The sequence below is a fragment of the Mobula hypostoma genome, chromosome 2 (genome assembly GCF_963921235.1).
Source record: "Mobula hypostoma chromosome 2, sMobHyp1.1, whole genome shotgun sequence".
Lineage (NCBI taxonomy): Eukaryota > Metazoa > Chordata > Chondrichthyes > Myliobatiformes > Myliobatidae > Mobula > Mobula hypostoma.
In genome coordinates, this window is record NC_086098.1 from 190387110 (window position 1) to 190407371 (window position 20262).

General features: G+C 40.8%; 1 protein-coding gene across 7 annotated transcripts in view; it reads left to right on the forward strand.

The window, feature by feature from the left end:
- LOC134342756 (receptor-type tyrosine-protein phosphatase T-like) overlaps positions 1-20262 on the forward strand; it is a 1640095-nt gene that overhangs the window by 730799 nt on the left and 889034 nt on the right. For all 7 annotated transcript variants that reach the window (XM_063041291.1, XM_063041286.1, XM_063041287.1 and 4 more), the window contains exon 5: positions 7749-7864. In XM_063041291.1, the coding sequence (XP_062897361.1) occupies positions 7749-7864 (116 nt within the window). The remainder of the gene's footprint in view (positions 1-7748; positions 7865-20262) is intronic.

Genomic DNA, 20262 nt, shown 5'->3' on the forward strand with positions numbered 1-20262 from the left:
ATCAGTGGAGCGGATGAGTGGACAAGAGAGTCAGGTAGAGAGTAATTCCCTGCCCTCCCTTCCCCCATGATTTCCATAGGAAAGATGCGTTTAGTGGTAGGATCCCACTGAAGAAGACACAAATTACAGAACATGCATCATATAGTTTTCAAATTTTCAACCATAGAGGAAAATTCAACAGGCTGATGAAATATGAGAAGTTATCCTTTTGTTTCTATGAAACGCAGAAGAGCAGAAATATTTCAATGCTAGAATAAGCTCAGTTGGCTCTACATTTCAATGACAGAGGTGAAAATTGCAGATGCAATGATATTGAAGAGCAAGAGTGGGGTTCACTGAGGAACCATATCAGAATTTAAGGTAAGGATTTACTGATCTTTGGAGTGTGATAAGCTCAGAGATTCAAAACAATAAATTGCTCATCTGCAGTCAGGTATTGGAAAGGCCTTGGAAGTAAAAGGCATAAAATCCAATTGAAGCACATTGAAATCAGGGCTATCATTCTAATTTCATTGAAATAAATCGAAGAAAGAAGTTATTGTCTGTTTCAAGAAAAGGAAGAAACCTAATACTTAGATCAATAAATTATTACTTCCACAAAATGTGAGTTATTTCTATCACTGTAGAATTCAGAATCAAATGGTGGTGAGATTACAAAGGAAATTAGATCCAGAAAGTAGAGGAGTCTGATCACGCTTGCAGCAGAATGAACACCCAAGATAACCAACAAAATTAAAAGCAATTAGCCAATAAACTGATGCAGTCTTGTTTCCTGCATGATTTTCCCTTCAGTTAATGAACTACAAGGATGCTCTAACTTCAAAAAGCTGAACAAATGCATTTCAGCAACAGTACAGTTCAACAGCTTGATTAAGTAAGAGCGGAGAAAAAGCTAGAACATGCTCTTATGAAAAGGTCTATAGATACCAGCACAGGTACACCCACTATAGGACATCAGACTATAAGACATAGAAATAGAATTAGGCCAATCAGCCCATTGATTCTGTTCTGCTATTTGATCATAGCTGATTTATTTTCCCTCTCAACCCTATTCTCCGGCCTTTCTCCCAGTAGCCTTTGATGCCCTAACTCATCAAGAACCAATCAATCTCTGCTTTAATTATACCCAATGACTAGGCCTCCACAACCGTCAGTGGCAATGAATTACACAGATTCATCACTCTCTGACTAAATAAGTCCTTCCTCATTTCTATTCTAAAGGGATATTGTTCTATTCTGAGGCTGTGCCCTCCGGTCTTAGACTCACCCACTATTGGAAGTACCCTCTCCACATCCATTCTATTTAGGCCTTTCAATATTTGATAGGTCTCAATGAGATTCTCCATTAGTCTTCTAAATTCCAGTGAGTAAAAGCCCGGAACCATCAAGTGCACCTCATGCGCTAACCCTTCCCTTCCTGGGGTAATTCTCATAAACCTCATCTGGACCCTCCAGTGCCAATACATCCTTTCTTAGTTATGGGGCCTGAAACTGATCACAACACTTCAAATATTATCTGATTAATGCCTTATAAAGCCTCAGCATTACATTTATTTTGTTTTCATTTATTGAGATACAACACAAAATAGGCCCTTCGACCCTTCGAACTACACCTTCCAGCAATACCCTAACCTAATCTGAGCCTAATCACAGGACAACTTACAATGAACAATTAACCCACAAACTGGTACATCTTTGGACTGTGGGAGGAAACTGGTGCACCCAAAGGAAAAAAACCCACATGGTCACAGGGAGAATGTACAAACTCCTTACAGGCAGCAGTGGGAATTTAACCCAGGTTGCCTGTACTGTGAAGTGTTGTGCTAACCACTATGCTTTTATAATCTAGTGTTCTTGAAGCGAGTGCTAACAATGCATTTGCCTTCTTTACTCCTGACTCACCCTGCAAGTTAAGCTGTAGGGAATCCCACACAAGGACTCCCCAAATCCCTTTGAACCTCCAATCTCTGAATTCCCTCCCCATTTAGAAAATAGTGTATACCTCCTTCTAGAAAAGTGTATGTCCATACATTTCCCTACACTGCATTCCATCACAACACACACACAACGTGCTGGAGGAACTCAGCTGGTCAGGCAGCATCTATGGAAAAGGATACACCGTCAACTTTTCAGTCAAGAACCCCTCATCAAGACTGGAAGTGAAGGAAGAAGGAGCTGAAATAAGGAGGACAAGCTAGAAGGTGATAGGTGAAGCCCTGTGCGTGTGTGTGTGTGTGTGTGTGTGTGTGGGGGGGGGTGTTGGTGGTGAAGTGTAGAGTTGGATAAGGCAAAGGGCTGGTGAGGAAGGAATCAGATAGGAGATGAGAGTGGACCATGGGAGAAAGGGAAGGAGGAGGGGCACCGGGGGAGGTGTAGGCAGGTGAGATGCAGAGGTAAGTGGTTAAAATGGGGAATAGAAGAAGAGGGAAGGAGGAGGGGGAAGTAAAATACTGGATGATTGAGATATCAATGTTCATGTAGTTCATCTGCCATTTCTTTGCCCATTCTCTTATCTGTCCAAGTCCTTCTGCAGACTCTTTGCTTCCTCAACACTATTTGCCCTTCCATTTATATTTGCATCATCCACAAACTTGGCCACAAAACCATCAATCCATCAATCCATCATCCAGATCATTGGCATATACCTGTAATGTCAAAAGTGGTGGACCCAACACCAACCCCTTCAAAACACCACTGGTCACCCACAGTGAACCAAAAAAGATCTGCTTTATTCCCACTCTGCTTTTTGCCAGCCAGCCAATCTTCTGTCCTTGCTCTGTAATACCATGGACACTTATCATGTTTAGTAGCCTCATATGTGGCACCTTGTCAAAAGACTACTGAAAATCCAAGTAAGAAACACCCACTGACTCTTCTTTCTCTATCCTGCCTGCTCTGATCTTATTTGATCACGTGCAAATGGAAAATTGCCTCAGGAGAAAGCAGAGAATTCTGAATAACAAAAAAATTCTATTTCAGGAGTTACCAGAGAATTGCCTTTTCAGTTCAAAAAGCTAGTTCAGCAATTTGGTCTGCGCACAACATCAAACCACAGTGACAGCGGAAGAGAAGGACATGGCCACAAATGCGAGCAGTGAGCTAACATTGATCTATCTGAGGCCAAAGATTTTTGTCTGATCTATTTCTATTGGTAGCATAACTTTATTGCTTATGTTAGATTGAAAACGTTTCCTAACTGCTCCAGAAGTATTCTAGAAGTGCTCTAGAAGTATTCAAATGTTTGATAGAACCTTCCAGTTGAAGTAATAGGCACTTAATATTGGAAATGCCACAATCATTGTCTGTTTTTAATTAAATAAACTTATTGACAAGCACTGCAGTTAGGTCTGTTTATTGGGAAATGATGTCTTAGTGTCTGTATCTTGTTTAGATCTTTCCTTTCAGTATTGATTACTGGGGCTAAGAACGTCTCAATAACATCTCCACAGCAAAATTATAACAATCGAAAGTGAATATTAAAATACTTCATTTTCCAGTAGTTCACAGCCAAATAAAAATTCCTTATATCTCCTCAGAATTGCAGCTATCTACAGTATCTCACTTTGCCATAGCAACCAGAAATTCTAAGACATATCCTTTTTTATTTTCCCTGTGATCCTGATATTATTGCTGGGAAATTACTTCAAGAATTTGAAATACACTTAGTGGTAAACGATTTTTAATTTTTTGGAAAAAAACAAACACATTTTTATGACAGTCCTATTCTCCTGGTATTCTGGTAGACTGACCTCATATTGTTGTTATAGCAACAGGAAATTTGTCTTGTCTCTGTTTTCTGATTGCTTAGTGTGTGCAATTGGTATAAAAGGCATAATTCTGAATTTTGATCTGTAATCAGACATCAATACTCAGTATATCTAACAGATTTCAACATTAAACAGTGTTTCATGGATATTTTAAAATTACATAGGAAGAAATATAAATGCTATCAGAGACATGTAAGATATTTCACCTGCAAAGAACTGAGTAGAGGATTCTAGAACTCACTGAATATTTTGTTCCTTTGACCACCTAAGAGACTTAACAAGTTCCATACAGCAGATTCCATAACCTCCAGCATTTTGTAGTCTCTCCTAATCACTTCCCAGCCTCTGTCTGCTCTGGCTCAGGAGAGAGAATATACGGGGCGGGTAATGTCTTTAATCATGTTGGCTGCTTTACTGAGGCAGCAGGAGTGTACTCAGAGCCCAGAGTTAGACAGAGTCGAGTGTTGGTATCCTTGGCATTGATGTGTTTGGATCAAGACAAACTCTTGGTGATACTTACACATCAGAAAATAAAGCTCTAAACCATCTCTACCTCAGCAACATAGATACATACACACAGTTGCTACTTTATTAGGTACCTCCAGTAGCTAATAAAATGGCCACTGAGTTATGTTTGTGGTTTTCTGCTGTTGTACCCATCCACTTCAGGTTCTACATGTGTGTTCACAGTTCCTGCCACCATACTGTCTGCATAAAGCAGTTTGGCCATTTTCCTCTGATCTCTCTCATTAGCAAGGCATATTCACCTGCAGAATTGCCACTCACTGGATGTTTTCTGTATCTCACACCATTCTCTGTAAACCCCAGAGATCAATATTTTCTGAGATACTCAAACCACTCTGTCTGGCATCAACAATTATTTCACTGTTAAAGTCACTTAGATCACATTTATTTCCCATTTGGATGTTCGGTCTGAACAACAACTGAACCTCTTGACCATGTCTGCATGCTTCTATGCTTTGAGTTTCTGCTACATGATTGGCTGATTAGATAATTGCATAAATGAGCAGGTGTACAGGTATACTTAATAAGGTAGCCACTGAGGATACAGGGATATATACTCCTTCCTGCTTCCATAGGACAATCACCACAGCACCAGGACTTCACTGTTGAAGTGTGGCGGACTGACCTCTACCTTGCTGAAGCCAGGCGGCAACTCTGAGACATTTCATACCTACCCCTTGAGAGGGCCCCACTCTAGACCATCAGAAAACTGTCTCCAACACCACCACTGACCTCATCAGCTCTGGTGAACTCCCATCGATTGCCAGCATACTCATAGTTCCCTCACCCAGTGCTACTTACTTCTATCTCCTATCCAAGATGCATGAGCCTGACAGTTGGCCCATTGTCTCTGCCTGCTCCTGCCCCACTGAACTCATGTCCTCATACATTGATCCGATTCTAACCTTCTTGGCTCTGTTCCTTCCCACCTTCATCCACAATATTTCTCATGCTCTCGATCTCCTCATTAGCTTTCAATTCCCTAGCTCTGAACACCTCATTTTCACTGTGGATGTCCTGTCCTTATATGCTTCTTTCCTCCATCGTGAAGACCTAAAAACTCTCCGCTTCTTTCTCAATAAAGGAACCAACCAGTTCCCCACCACCGCCTTCCTCTTTCATCTGGCAGAGCGGGTCCTCACCCTCAACAATTGTTTCTCCAGCTCTTCCTACTTTCCTTTTGTCCTTATCTACCTCCTCATGAGCCTTCACTTCCAAAACTTCAACCTCCATTTCTGCCACCTCTAAAAGGATCCTACCAGCAAACATATCTTTACCTCCCCCCTCTCTCCACTTTTCATAAGGATTGCCCCCTCTATGATTCCCTTGCCCATTCATCTCACCCACTAACATCCCTTCTGGCACTTAGCCCTGCAAGCATCTAAAGTGTTTCTCTAGTCCTCCTCCACTCTCACTTCTAGTCAGGGCTCCAAACAATCCTTCTAGATGAGGCAACATTTCACGTGTGAATCTGCTGGGGTGGTCTATTGTGTCCGGTACTCCCAATGCGGCCTTCTCTCTACTGGGGAGACCCATCGTAAATTGGGCGACTGCTTCATTGAGTACCTCCACTTCATCTGCCAAAAACGGAACTTCCTGGTGGCCAAACCTTTTAATTCCCATTCCTAACATATGGGTCCATAGCCTCCTCTCTGCCAAGATAAGGTCACCCTCAGAGTGGAGGAGAAACACCATATCTTCCATTTGGATAGCCTCCAAACTGATGGCATGAGTATCTACTTCTCCTTCCATTAAAAAAATCACCCCTCCCCTCTTCTTCTATTCCCCACTCTGGCCTCTTACTGCTTCTCACCTGCCTATCACCACTGCCCCCCCCCATCCCCTCCTCCTATGGTCGACTCTCCTCTCCTATCAGATTCCTTCACCTCCAGCCCTTTACCTCTCCTACCAACCCGTCTTTGCCTATCACCTTCTAGCTATCCTCCTTCCTCTTCCCCAACTTTTTATTCTGGCATCTCCCCCACTTCCTTTCCACTCCCAAAGGACTTGGCCTGACGCATCATCTGTTTATTCAATTCTGTAAGCGCTGCCTGGCCTGCTGAGTACCTCCAGTATTTTGTATATGTTGCCTTTGTTTTCCAGCATCTGCAGACTTTCTCGTGTTTATAATAGAACTTGACAAGTTTTGTTTTGTAACAACATGATGGTTGTTCAGTTCCTCTGATTTTGCACGAGGGGAAGAAAAAACAAGTTGACAAATCAAATCCTGGCATCTGGATCATTCCTAAACAATGAAATATTGTTTCTTATCTCATTACTGAGTGCTGTTCCATTGACTTGCAAGAATGACAATGTAACCTAGGATGAAGTAGCCTGCTTGATTGGCACCACTTCCACCATCTTAAGTATGCAATCCCTCTAGCACTGTGTATTGTGCATCATCTACAAAATGTATTAGATTCTGTCTCCAAAGCTATTCTGACAGCCCTCCCAAATCCCACAATCTCGAACACAAAATGGATAATTTGACACAAGACTTAACTGCAGGTTCCCTTCTAAATTGCTGACCATCCTGCTTTGGAAATGTATTACTGGTCCTTAGTTTTACCTTCTGAAACTCCTTAAACTTAGTTAAATTAATTTCTGTTCATTTGAAATAAACAAACCATGTTTGTACATTTCTACAGCTTAATCCAGATATTATGAAATCACTTTGAATGCACGAACACTGACAGTGTCAGAATTTCATACAAATGCAGCAAACAGTAGTATTACAGTGCAATTTAAAGCATCATTTATGTAACTATTTCTCTGTAAATCATCTGTGAATTTTTAAACTTTTTGAAAAACTATTTTGCAATTCACTTTATCGTTTATGTATGCAATTCCACTTCATTAATGTCTTCCTCGCTGCTCAATAATTTCCCATAACAACACAATTTTAATATTTTTTTGCTGGAGAAAAGAGAATGGGAACTCCATATTAGTACAAGTTTAGTTTCAGTGAAAATTATAGTTTATTTAATATAATGCTGTAAGAAATCAATTCAAGATATTGACTTTTTCAATCATATTTAATAGGCATCCATCATTTGAAAATCACAGTTTCACACCATGGCATACACTTGAATTGGTGCCTTGTTGGAATAGTGATATAGAACAGTAATTCTCTGAACTGTGCAATAGCTTCTAGATTTCCATGCTTAACAATGAATATGCAGTGGCCAGAATTTAGTATTTGAATATTGACAGTCAGCTTGCTGCTATTTATAACACAGACTTCATGGATTTTACTATGTTATTGGTATCATGTTTTCCATTCAGTGATTTTTGTCCTTGAGAATTTTTCTTATTATCGTCCACTACAGCCACATTAACTGGCGTTTCTGTTCACCAATCGGGACAAACTTTCAGCAAAGGTTATCAGCTGACAAATTAACCATACAATTTGAGCACCAGATGATTAACCTTGTTACTTTGGGACTTATTCTGCAGGGAAGGCTCCTCATTTTCTCCGTCTTCAGAATGTGGAAGTGAATGCAGGACAAAATGCAACATTTCAATGTATTGCTGGTGGAAAGTGGTCCCAGCACGACAAGTTATGGCTGCAGGTTTGTACTTTATCTTCTCCATTATTTTTAATGCTAGGTGTTTAAATTGTAGGGATTGTTCTAAAACCTAAGCTGGAGGATGGGATAATGATGGTCCATTGTGCTCCTTTTCCTTTGCTCTGTTAATGTCACAAACTCTCTGAGCTTCAAAGGAATATAATTTGATAAAGAGTACCATAGATCTTCATAACAAAAAAGTCCATATTTCAAGTGTTTACAGCTTTCTAAAGGTTTTCCCTTGAAGAACGAACTTGACAAATGTCCCTGTTAGTGTAATAATGCTCTTGCCTCTTCAAAGGTTTATTGGAGACTTTCATGAATCTGCCTATTAGTAGGCCAACGGGGAGAATTCTTAGCTTTTTTCCTTAAATAATAAATTTAAAGTGAACCTGTCACAACTTTTATAGAATTTAACTTACTTTTTGTAAATATTGCATCCTTCCTCTGTTCTGAAGGGGAATGAGCTCACCCAATTCCAAGAAGAAATACTGGTCACTTCCTAGCTCAATACATCAATCTTTATTCAACACAGAGATTCATGGATCAAGATTTTTTAACATCAGCTTTTTTTTGGGAGAAATATTACTCCAGCTGAGCAGGTGACCGTATGTTAGTGCCATCGAACATGATGTTTCCATATTGGGCTTTTTAAGTTGGATTTGTAAATCAGCATAATTGGACCTGCTTGCGAAATCAAATGGTCATAACCTTATGAAAAAAAAGTCATAGGATTTCACCATTAATATCTCTATTGTATGAACATTATAGAATCTTACTGCCTTTCAGCCTACCGCACCCATACTGACTTTTTGTCCATTTATATTGAATGACTTGTTCACAATAAGTCTCGACCCAAAACTTTAACTGTCCATTTCTTCCCACAAATGCTCCTTGAACAATGAACTATTTCAGCATTTTGTTTTCTGCCCAGTTCTAGCATACACAGTTTCTTGATTCTCCTTCTGTATCCTGTCTATTTAAATCTCTTGAACATAGTGATTACAGTATCTGATTCTGCCACCCCATCTGGTGGTATGTACTACGTATCAATCATTCTCTATACAGAACAACAATGTTCCACTCAAATCCCCTTTATAGCTCCTTCCTTTCACCTTAAACCCACGACATTTTGTTTTGTATACCCCTAACATGGGAAAAAAAAAGATTCTCAATATCAAGCATATCCGTGCCTCTCTTAATTTCTTACGTTCTTTTATCACATCACCCCTCAGCCTCTTTTGCGCTAGATATGGGGCTCCCCTCATGGGGACCATGGACCCCTTGCTTAATGGTATTGGTCCATGGCATAAAAAAGGTTGGGAACCCTCTGCTCTAGATACAGCAAGTCCAGCCACTCCAATCACTCCCGTCCTTCAAACCGGACAATATGCTGGTGAAAATTCTCTGCACTCTTTCCAGCAAGATCATATCTTTCCTATAGTGTGATGAATAGAACTGCATACAATACTTCAAATGTCGTCTTACCAGAGTTTTGTTAAGTTGCAATATAGCATCCCAATTTTTGTATTCTATGCACTCATCTGTGATGGTAAGCATGTCATGATTCCTTTACCATAAGACAAGACAAGACAAAGGAGCAGAAGTCGGCCATTCAGCCCATCGAGTCTGTCCCACCATTCTATCATGAGCTGATACAATCTCCCATTTAGTCCCACTCCCCCGCCTTCTCACCATAACCTTTGATGCCTTGGCTACTCAGATACGTATCAATCTTTGCCTTAAATATACCCAATAACTTGACCTCCACTGCCGTCCGTGGCAACAAATTCCACAGATTCACCACCCTCTGGCTGAAAAAATTTCTTCGCATTTCTGTTCTGAATGGGTGCCCTTAAATCCTTAAGTCATGCCCTCTCGTACTAGACTCCCCCACCAAGGGAAACAACTTTGCCACATCCACTCTGTTCATGCCTTTCAACATTCGAAATGTTTCTATAAGGTCCCCCCGTCATTCTTCTAAACTCCAAGGAGTACAGTCCAAGAGCGGACAAATGTTCCTCATAAGTTAACCCTCTCATTCCCGGAATCATTCTAGTGAATCTTCTCTGAACCCTCTCCAACATCAGCACATCTTTTCTTAAATAAAGAGTCCAAAACTGCCCACAGTACTCCAAGTGAGGTCTTACCAGTGCCTTCCTCAACATCACATCCCTGCTCCTATACTCTATTCCTCTAGAAATGAATGCCAACATTGCATTCGCCTTCTTCACCACCGACTCAACCTGGAGGTTATCCTTAACGGTATCCTGCATGAGGACTCCCAAGTCCCATTGCATCTCAGAACTTTGAATTCTCTTCCCATTTAAATAATAGTCTGCCTGTTTATTTCTTCCACTAAAATGCATAACCATACACTTTCCAACATTGTATTTCATTTGCCACATCTTTGCCCATTCTCCCAATCTATCCAAGTTTCTCCACAGACTCTCTGTTTCCTCAGCACTACCGGCCCCTACACATATCTTTGTATCATCAGCAAACTTAGCTACAAAGCCATCTGTTGCATCCAAGTCACTGAAGTACAAAGTAAAAAGAAGTGGCCCCAACACGGACCCCTGTGGAACACCACTGGTAACTGCCAGCCAACCAGAATGGGATCCCTTTATTCCCACCCTCTGTTTCCTGCCAATCAGCCAATGCTCTATCCATGTATGTAACTTTCTCGTAATTCCACGGGCTCTTATCTTGTTTAACAGACTCTCAACCATTGTTGCCACCTTCAGCAAAGGATGTGGTTGAACCCCAAGGACCCTCTATTCATTAACATTTTTTAGTATGTTACTACGTATGTCCTACCCTTATATGACTTCCCAAAATGCATCACCTCACACTTGTGGGGATTAAATACCATCTGGTAATGCTTCTTCTAACTTTCCACCTGATCTATGTCCTGCTGTAACCTCAGACAATTTCTTTTGCTGTCCACAGCACACCACCAACTTACATAACATCCACAAACATATTAAGTATTTCTCCTACATTCACTTTCATTCATTGATATACTATATATGCAAACTCCTGAGCTCTGCTCAGAGGAGGATTGTAAATGGAACCAGAGGCTCGAAGCACCAACTACTGGTAGACAAAGCAGTCATTCAAGACTCCAAGACCAGACAAACCAACTTAAGCACAGCCTGGCTTGACTACCAGAAAGCATACGACTCAATACTCCACATATGAATCCTGGAACGCCTGTCTCTGTACAAGGTCAACAAGACACTAAGGACCTTCATTAAGAACTCAATGGGCTGTTGGCGGACAATGCCAAAAGTTAACTCAAAGTCACTAACACATGTCCATCAGATGTGGAATATACCAGGGTGATGAATTGTCCCCACTGCTGTTCTGCATTGGCTTGAATCCCCTCAGCCAGATCATCTCAAAGAGTGGATACAGGTAGAGGGTCAAGAGTGGAGTGACCATCAGCCACCTCCTGCACATGGATGACATCAAGCTGTATGCCAGAAATAAAAAGGACATTGACCCACTAATCCACCTAACAAGGGTATACAGCAGAGACATTTGGATGTCCTTTGGACTGGAAAAGTGCAGCCGGGTGGTAGTGAAAAGAGGCAAACTCATCAAGACTGAAGGAGTTGAGTTACCTGTAGGCCAAATACCAGAACAGCTACAAATATCTGGGGAGCCTGCAGGCACAGGGAAGCCACAATGGAGACACAAGAAGGGCTGCAACATCCCAGAACCTCCAAAGAGTGAGACAGGTCCTAAACAGCCAGCTGAATGGGAAGAACAAGATCAGGGCCATCAACACATTTGCCCTATCCGTCATCTGATACCCAGCCACAATAGTGTGGTGGCCAGGGAATGAACTGGAAGCCATTGACATCAGGACCCAGAAACAACTAACAATACATAGTGAATTCCACACAAAGTCCAACATTGTGCAATTCTACACCAACCGGAATAAAAGATGGGGACTGGGAAGTGTCAAGGCACAGTCCTGGAAGAAATGTGAACATCCATGAGTATGTCAGGAAGATGGGCTCCTAAGGACGATCTGCTAGGAGAATACCTCGGAATGCCAGCAGGGCATATAGAAAAGGAAGTGGGTGAAACAGAGTCAGAGGACCAGAGACCATGGCTGGACAAGCCACTGCATGGGATGTACCATTGTCAGATATCAGAGGTGGCTGATGTAAGAAAATCCTGCCAATGGCTGCAAATGACAGGGCTGAGGGACAGCCCAGAGGTGCTGCTCTTGGCCGGACAAGAACAGGTGCTGAACACAAGAGCAATAGAAGCAGGGTTCTATCACACCAGACAAGTCCTAAGATGCAGGTTATGCAAGGAATCCATTGAAACCATCCAACACGTAGAAGCAGGGTGCAAGATTCAGGCAGGGAAAGCATACACTGAACGGCACAACCAAGTTGCAGGAATTATGTACAGGAACATCTGTGCTGAGTGTGGATTGGACTCTCCAAAATCTAAAATGGAAACACCCAAGAAGGAAGTGGAGAATGACAAAGCTAAGATCCTCTAGGACTTCCAGATACAGACTGATAAACAGGTACTGGCCAACCAACTAGACATAGTAATACTGGACAAGGAACAGAAGAAAGCAATAGTAAAAGATGTGGCAATCCTGAATGACAGTAACATCAGGAAGAAAGAATATGAGAAACTGGAGAAATACCAGGGCTTGAAAGATGAGGAAGATAGAAGGGACGAGGAAGGCTAAAGGCAGAGTAATCCTGGTGGTTATAGGAGCACTTGGAGCTGTGACACCTGGACTGGGAGAGTGGCTCCAATATATCCCGGGAAACAGCATCTGAGATCTCGGTCCAGAAGAGTTTACTACTAGGAACAGCAAAAATACTGCATCGAATCCTCGAACTCCCAGGCATCTGGTAGAGGACCCAAGCTTGAGGGAAAATTCACATACAGACCATACATTAGGGGTGAGAAAGAATTATTTTATTTTCCAGTACGATGCAAAAGTCTTTGGTACATATGGTGTATATGGTACAGCCAGAGTGCCTAAGTACTGTATTTGTCAATGTGGAGTGAAAAGCGGGATTGTAAATCTGATGGGAGAAAATAATGTTGGGAAAGGCAAAGTTGGGATGTTGCAGGAGGGGAGTGGTACATGTGGGAGAGAAGGCGTGCCTGGGGGTGGGGGATGGTGGGGTTGTGGCGTGGGTGCAGACACACCCAGCCCTGAGACAGCAAGCAAGTTCATTTGATTCTGAATAATTGGTTTATTGGTCATTACAGAATATTTCACTGGTGCTTCCTGCTCCCTCACCTCTCCTTTCCACTTTTCCCAATCATAATTTTCCCCTCTCCCTGTCAAAGAAATACCCAGGTCTAATGATATTATCGGTATTTTAAAGAGAATGGGTTCTTCAGACTCGCTAAATAATGAGTTTTTGTAATATCAAGATATTTTCAGACATTTGGCTTCTGTCCCAAATATTCAAGATTTAGTCAATATTCTTTATAGTTTTTAAAAATCCTCCAGCTATGACAATCTAATAATGCCAAGGGTCATTGCTAACTTTCTTACTAGGTTCATAGAATTCATTCTTATATTCTGAAATACAATTTTAACTACATTTATTATAGATGCATGCTGGGTCAGATCATTATCTTTGATGGCCTTTCAAAAAAGAAATGCTGTTAAATACATAGCAGTGCTTCTAATAAGATATCTTGAACAAAACATGACATTTCCTTTCAAGAATAAATGCTTAACAATTGCAACTGCATAGCAAATAGAGCACTTTGGAAATTTTATATATATATGTAAAGGTCAAACTGATTGTAGGTTTAGGTGTGTCAGTGAGGCATCATGTTAATTTGCCTATTATCTGTACATAAGTGATATAGGTGTTTCCTGGGATGCCATCACACCAGCACAAATGCTGTCTAATACCACCATTAGATACTGCCCTGATACCATTTGAAAATGGTAGGAAATTCTTTCAGTTTTATTCAACACTCAGTCAGATCTTAACTCTACAATTATCCTCGTTTGGCTACTGGTGGTTGCTTGAGAGATTTCCAACACCCATGTGATGAACATCTTTGAATCTCTACTGTTTTTGCCCAATGGAGTTGTTGCAAAAACTGATTGGTAATTATCTTTAAAGCGTCCATATTTCTATAATAAATAAAAAACATGCTCTCAGTATTTTTTATTTGGTTATTTTCTGTATTTGCACGGTTTGTGTCCTTTTGCACACTGATTGCTTGACCGTATTTGTTTTTCTGTAGTTTTTCATTGATTCTATTGTATTTTCTTGTTCTACTGTGAATGTCTTGAAGAAAATAAATCTCAGGGTAATATATGTTAACGTTTACTTTGAACTTTAAATATAATGATAATATTATTATATATTAGTACATAAAGCTCATTCCTTTAGAACAGAGACGTGGAGGAATTTTCTTTAGCCAGAAGGTGGCGAATCTGTAGATTAATTTCCACAGATGTCTGTGGAGGCCAAATCTTTCGGTATATTTAAGCAGAGGTTGATAGGTTCTTGATTAGTAAGGGCATCGAGGGAAAGAGAATGGGGTTGAGAGGGATAATAAATTAACCATGATCGAATGGTGGAGCAGAATCAATGGGCTGAATGGCCTAATTCTGCTCTTTTTCCCTATGATTTTATAGTCTTATGATACCTGGTATCAGATTCAGGAGCAGGTCAAAGGTATCCAGCTTGCACAATGAGTCAGGAAGAGAGGTTCCTTCTGATTATGAGTGGCCGACCATGCAGGGAGGCTCAGGATTGTTGACAAGGATCAATGGGAACCCTAAAGTAAGTGACAGGGCAGGTGGAGATGTTTGAGATGGAGATCTGTGGGAGCATTGGTGGATTGTAGGGAAGGAATATTTGTGGAGTGGGTTGCAACAATCTGCTGGGAGAACTCAGCAAGTTCAGCAGAATCTGTGGGAGGAAAAGAATTGTCAAAATTTTGGGTCAAAACCTTCCATCAAAACTGAGAGTGGAGAGGAGAAATAGCCAGTATAAATAAATAGGAGTGGTGATTGGTGGGACATCAGCCTGTAGATGATTGGTGGACTAAGGAAGAGTGAAGGCCAGGTAGGGGAGTGGAGGGTGGAGTTGGGAGAGGCAGGATAATAACAAATGGAAATAGACAGAAGGGGCAGAAGGGACCAGGTTGGGGGAGGTGGAGACAGCTAGTTGAGTGATACGTGAAAACACAAGAGCTGCCAGTACTGGTATCTGAGAAGTAAGGAACATGAAAATGGGAACTATTTGGGGAGAACTGAATAGCAGATGGAACCAGAACCAGATGGAGGAAAAGATGGATGAACTATGTGGGCAATGGTTTTATAAACTAGGAGAGGGAAGAAAATGTGCAATGGGAGATTTGGAAAGGGTACAGAATTGCACTGAGGCAGATTCAGGAATCTGCAGTCTTTTATGTCTCCATTAACATGAGAGGATACCGGGTTTTGGGATGGGAACAGGGAATGATTATGTGAAGCTGAGGGATTTAGCTGTCAAGGTTCACATTCTGACTCTGTATATGGAAGACTTACTTGTCTGGTAATATCCAGTGTTGGACTCTGTTGGAAGAGCAATCGATATTCAAATACACAACAGCAAAAATCAATGTTATACAAGGGAATTCTTCTTAAATATTCTTCTGAAAATATTATTTCATCATGCCTTGAATTAGTGCAACATTCCCTCCTCCCTTTGGATTTCCCCTTGTCCTGAGGCGCATTAATCATTCATTCAATATTGATGCTACATAACTTTAACTTCCCACCAGAATTAAACATATGGCTCATTTTGTCTGAACACTGTAGAATGAAGTAAGAATGTTTCCTCTACTAGATCTCATTGTACCAGATACAATACCCAAAGGGTCTCCTCCTGTGCTAAATCACTGGTTCCAGATTGCTCAATAGCCTAATATCTCCCTGTCTCCAAGGCCCTCCCAGCCCTAAAGCTGAGTTATTGGTATTTCTCCAATTCTTGAACATCACTTTTTTTAAGCTCTCTATAGATGGTAAGCATGCTTTTAGCTCCTGAGTCTTTGAACTCTGGAATTATCGCCCCAAACGTCTTTGATCTTTTCCTCTCCCCCTGATGTTAAGATACTCTTTAAAATTGAACATTGAGTAAGCTTTTGGGCATGTGGCCTACTACCTCTTTATGTGGCTGAGTGCCAAAATTTTGTTTGTTCAAATATGCTGTGTTAAAGTGAAACAAGGCTATTTTGTTATAGCTATAGTATAAATACACTGATAGTTTGGGGAATAAATTTTATATTTGTATTACCATTGTTGATTTGTGTTACTATTGTTGATATTATCTGATTGCTTTATAAACGTTTCGATTTGTGGTCTCTGAAATTGAAGTCTGTAACACAATCATAGCTGTGGAGAGAGCAATATAACTCTTGATTGTAAAGCATGAACAATTACTATTTTTGAATACATTATTGCATTAACCATTAGTAGTAATAATAAAAGAGGAAATAGAATTTAGCATCAATCCTATAGTTTAGATCAATATCGTTCTGTTAAAAAAGTCCTATTGAATGTTGATGGTGAATACTGATGGTGATTTTATTATTTAAAATATTTACAGTAATGGATAATAGACAACTGTAACAAAGACAATGAATCAAATGTCAATATATATATATGTAAATAATGACTAACAGCTAAATGTTGATGAGTGGCCTTATTTTAGAGATTTCCTGGCATGTAAACTGTATTTCCTTAAGCATGAAGTTAATTTTTAGAAAAAAATAGCAAAGCGTGCTTTCTAGATATAGCCAATTGAATCAAGAGAATTGTAGTAAATTGTCAAATTGTAGTATGTTCCTACCTTTTTGTGTTGGGCACGTGGCCAAGTGGTTAAGGCGTTCATCTAGTGATCTCAAGGTCGCTAGTTTGAGCCTCAGCTGTGGCAGCGTGTTTGTGCCCTTGAGCAAGGCACTTAACCACACATTGCTGTACTGTCTGTGCGAGGAGTGGCGCCCCATAGAGACTTCTAATCTGCACCTTGTAAGGCATGAAAATGCCCAACGCAGGTCTCTCATGGTCTGAGTCGATGTTCCCTCCCCTTTGGTTATATCTTGATTCCTTTGCACCCAGTCTTAAACGTGAAGACACTGCGGCTGAGGGGCTCCCAACCTTTTTTATGCCATGGACCCCTACCATTAACTGAGGGGCCCATAGACACCAGGTTGGAAACCCTTGGCTTCTTTCCCTCTCTCCTTTTCAACTAATTGGATACACAAGAAAATTTATTGCATTACTGTCTGACTTCTCGAAAGAAGAGAATGAAAACATGTTGGTGGCGAAATAGGAACAACATCCAATAATCTGGAAATGTTGCCAGTCCGACAGACCTAAAGTCTTAGTATTCATTGGTTCCGGTGACTAGAATAGAGTCATGCACTCACTAGGCCCAGTTTGTACATACAACCAAGGCACATTCCTGAGTTAGTGCCATTTACCTGCATTTGGCCCATATCCCCCTTAAAAAATAACCTTTCCTGTTCAGGATCCCATCTAAACATGAAATGAACCTAGTTCTATCCCTTGGAGTATTGAAAGGACTAGATAGGGTGGATGTGGAGAGGATGTTTCTTATGGTGAGGGGATCCAGAACTAGAGGGCACAGCCTCAAAACTGAGGGGCAACCCTTTAGAACAGAGGTAAGGAGGAATTCTTTTAGCCAAAGAGTAGGAAATCTGTGGAATTCTCTGCCACAGAGGCAGAAGTTGATTGTTTCCTGATTGGTTAGGGCATCAAAGGAGGCAGCTGTATGGGGTTGAGTGGGATCTGGGATAGCCATGATGGAATGGTGGAGCAGACTTGATGAGCTGAATGCCATAATTCTGCTCCTATGTCTTATGGTCTTCCTCTGGCAGCTTGTACCATGTACGCACCACCTTCTGTGTGAGAAATATGTTGCTATCATCCCAATTTCAAACGATCTCCTCTCAACTTTCATTTCTGCCCTCTAGTTTTAGAATCCTTTGCCCTGCAAAAACAAAAGCCTGTGACTATTCACTTCTCTATGCCCTTTGTAATTTTATAAACCTCTATAAGGGCACTCTTACATATAACAACATAAGAAATAGAAGCTGCCTTTTGACATTCATGCCTTCTGTCTTGTACAGTAAGATTATGGTTGATCTTTTCCTTCAGAACCACTTTAGTGCAATAAATCCATATCTAATTAATTCTGAAACTTCTAAAAATCTATTCACCTCTGTGTGGAATAAACCTAGTACCCGAAACGCCACAATTTGTAAATACTAAGAATTTGTTACGCATTAGTAAAGTAATTTTTCTCACCTCAAGCCTGAATAGCCTACACCTTATTTTAAGTCCGACCTGGGACAATTGAACCAGGCAGATCATCCCTGCTTTGATACACAACCAAAATTGACTTGTATTCTTTTTAATCAGAGTGGATGACATTTCTCCAGTTTACATTTAATATATGATGCCTTTACTCTTTGCGTTGTCCTACATATTTTAATAAAACTATTTTCCTTCAACTTCTCATTCAATGGAGCTTAGAAAAATCGAGGTCTATGGGTAACCCTGGGTAATTTCTAGAGTAAGTATGTGTTCGGCACAGTGGGCCGAAGAGAGTGTATTGTGCTGTAGTTTTTCTATATTTCTATGTTTCAATGTTGATCTGTTATTCCAAGGGACTTTCTTGCATGCGAGTCTTGCATGAAATCAAACACAGAAATATATTTTCAAAACTTCTTTGCTATTTTTTTATCTTCCAACATGATTTCTCCTAGTTGATTGGAAGAGACCCATTTTAATTTTACTAATCGTTTCATTTTTGCATGTTTATGGAAACTTTAATGGTCTGTTTATGTTTCTGGTTAGATTCCTGTTATGTTCATTATTTCACATTTTTAATCAATACATTTGTCCTTGGTTCTGAAATATGTAATATTCCCCCCAATTCTTACTGTTCTATTGAGTAAAATTACAGATTTTTTTCTGTCTTCTGAAACCTTTAACTTCCTTGTTTGCTTCCTGGGAAGGGACACACTCCATCCTGAACCCTGCAATCACTGAAGATGCAACACCTGTTCTCCACCTAACATTCCCCCCCTCCCCTCTCCCTCTTCCCACTCCCCTTTCCTCTCGCTCTTCCCCCACCTATCTCTCTTCCCCTCCCCTTCCCTCCTCCCCTCCTGCTCTTCCCTCTTCCCTTGCCCCCTTTCCCTCTTCCCTCTCCCCTTCCCCTCCCCTTTCCCCTCCCCTCTCCCCTTCCCCTTCCCCTCCCCTCTCCCCTTCCCCTTTCCCCCCCTCTCCCTCTTCCCCATCTTGCACTTCCTCCTCCTAGAGCCTCTTTATTTCCCCTCTGCCCTTATCTTCCCTCTTCCTTCTTCCTCCAGCTCTACCCCACCCCATCCCTCCATTCTGGTTCCCACTATCACTTTCTTGAAATATTAGATTCCATCACTGGTTGCCTTTATCTATCTGCTTATACCCTCTTTACTTGTTTTCATCTTCATCTTCCCCCACCCCCCTCAACCTGGCTCTCTCTGCCCTTTATTATGTCAGCCAACATCTGTCATTCACCTGTCTCTGAATTGCTACTACAACCTCCCTCCCAAATTGTGTATTTAATATTTCAGTAATGTTTGAGTAAAGTGTTTTTTAAATATTATTTTGGAATAATCTTATGTGTGTGTACATATTCTTGTTTGGTTAAATAATTCATTACAGGTTACATGTAGAAATATGAGAATCGCATACATCATCATGCTTCCACTTGATACGTATGCGCCTCGCTTAAAGTAAACGCAAAGTTAGAGTCACATTTCGGACTCCAGTGTCTTCCTTTAAATTTTAATGTTTTGAAGTTACAAAACTTAACATCCCCCACCGCATGGCTCAATTTGCCCGTTGTCCTTCATCTCTCCTTGGTCCTCCAACCGCCCATTGGTTCCTGCCTCACCGTTCTCTTTCAACTGGCTCTTTTCCCTCCCAAGCGTTAGTCCTGATGCAGGGGATCAACCCAAAATCTTGACAATCCTCTCCACTTACAGCAGCTGCTCTAGGTTCCAGCATCTGCTAAACTTGCTACTGACTTTATATCCACATTTATCATCAGTGCTAACCTTCATCCTTTATCATTATTCTTATTCCTTCTAAATAATAAGCATCTTGGTATATTTAATTTCCCAACCACAGCCATTTTTCATCCACATCTCTATAATAGCTATTTATTTCTATAATGTGATAAAAATATGAGAATATATATTTCTATCTGTGTCATTAATTCATGAAAATTAAATTGGAAATGAATATTTCCTATACTTATGGGTACCTTGAAGTGCTTTACACATTTGTCAGGTGACACAGTGTATTGCCTTCTCAG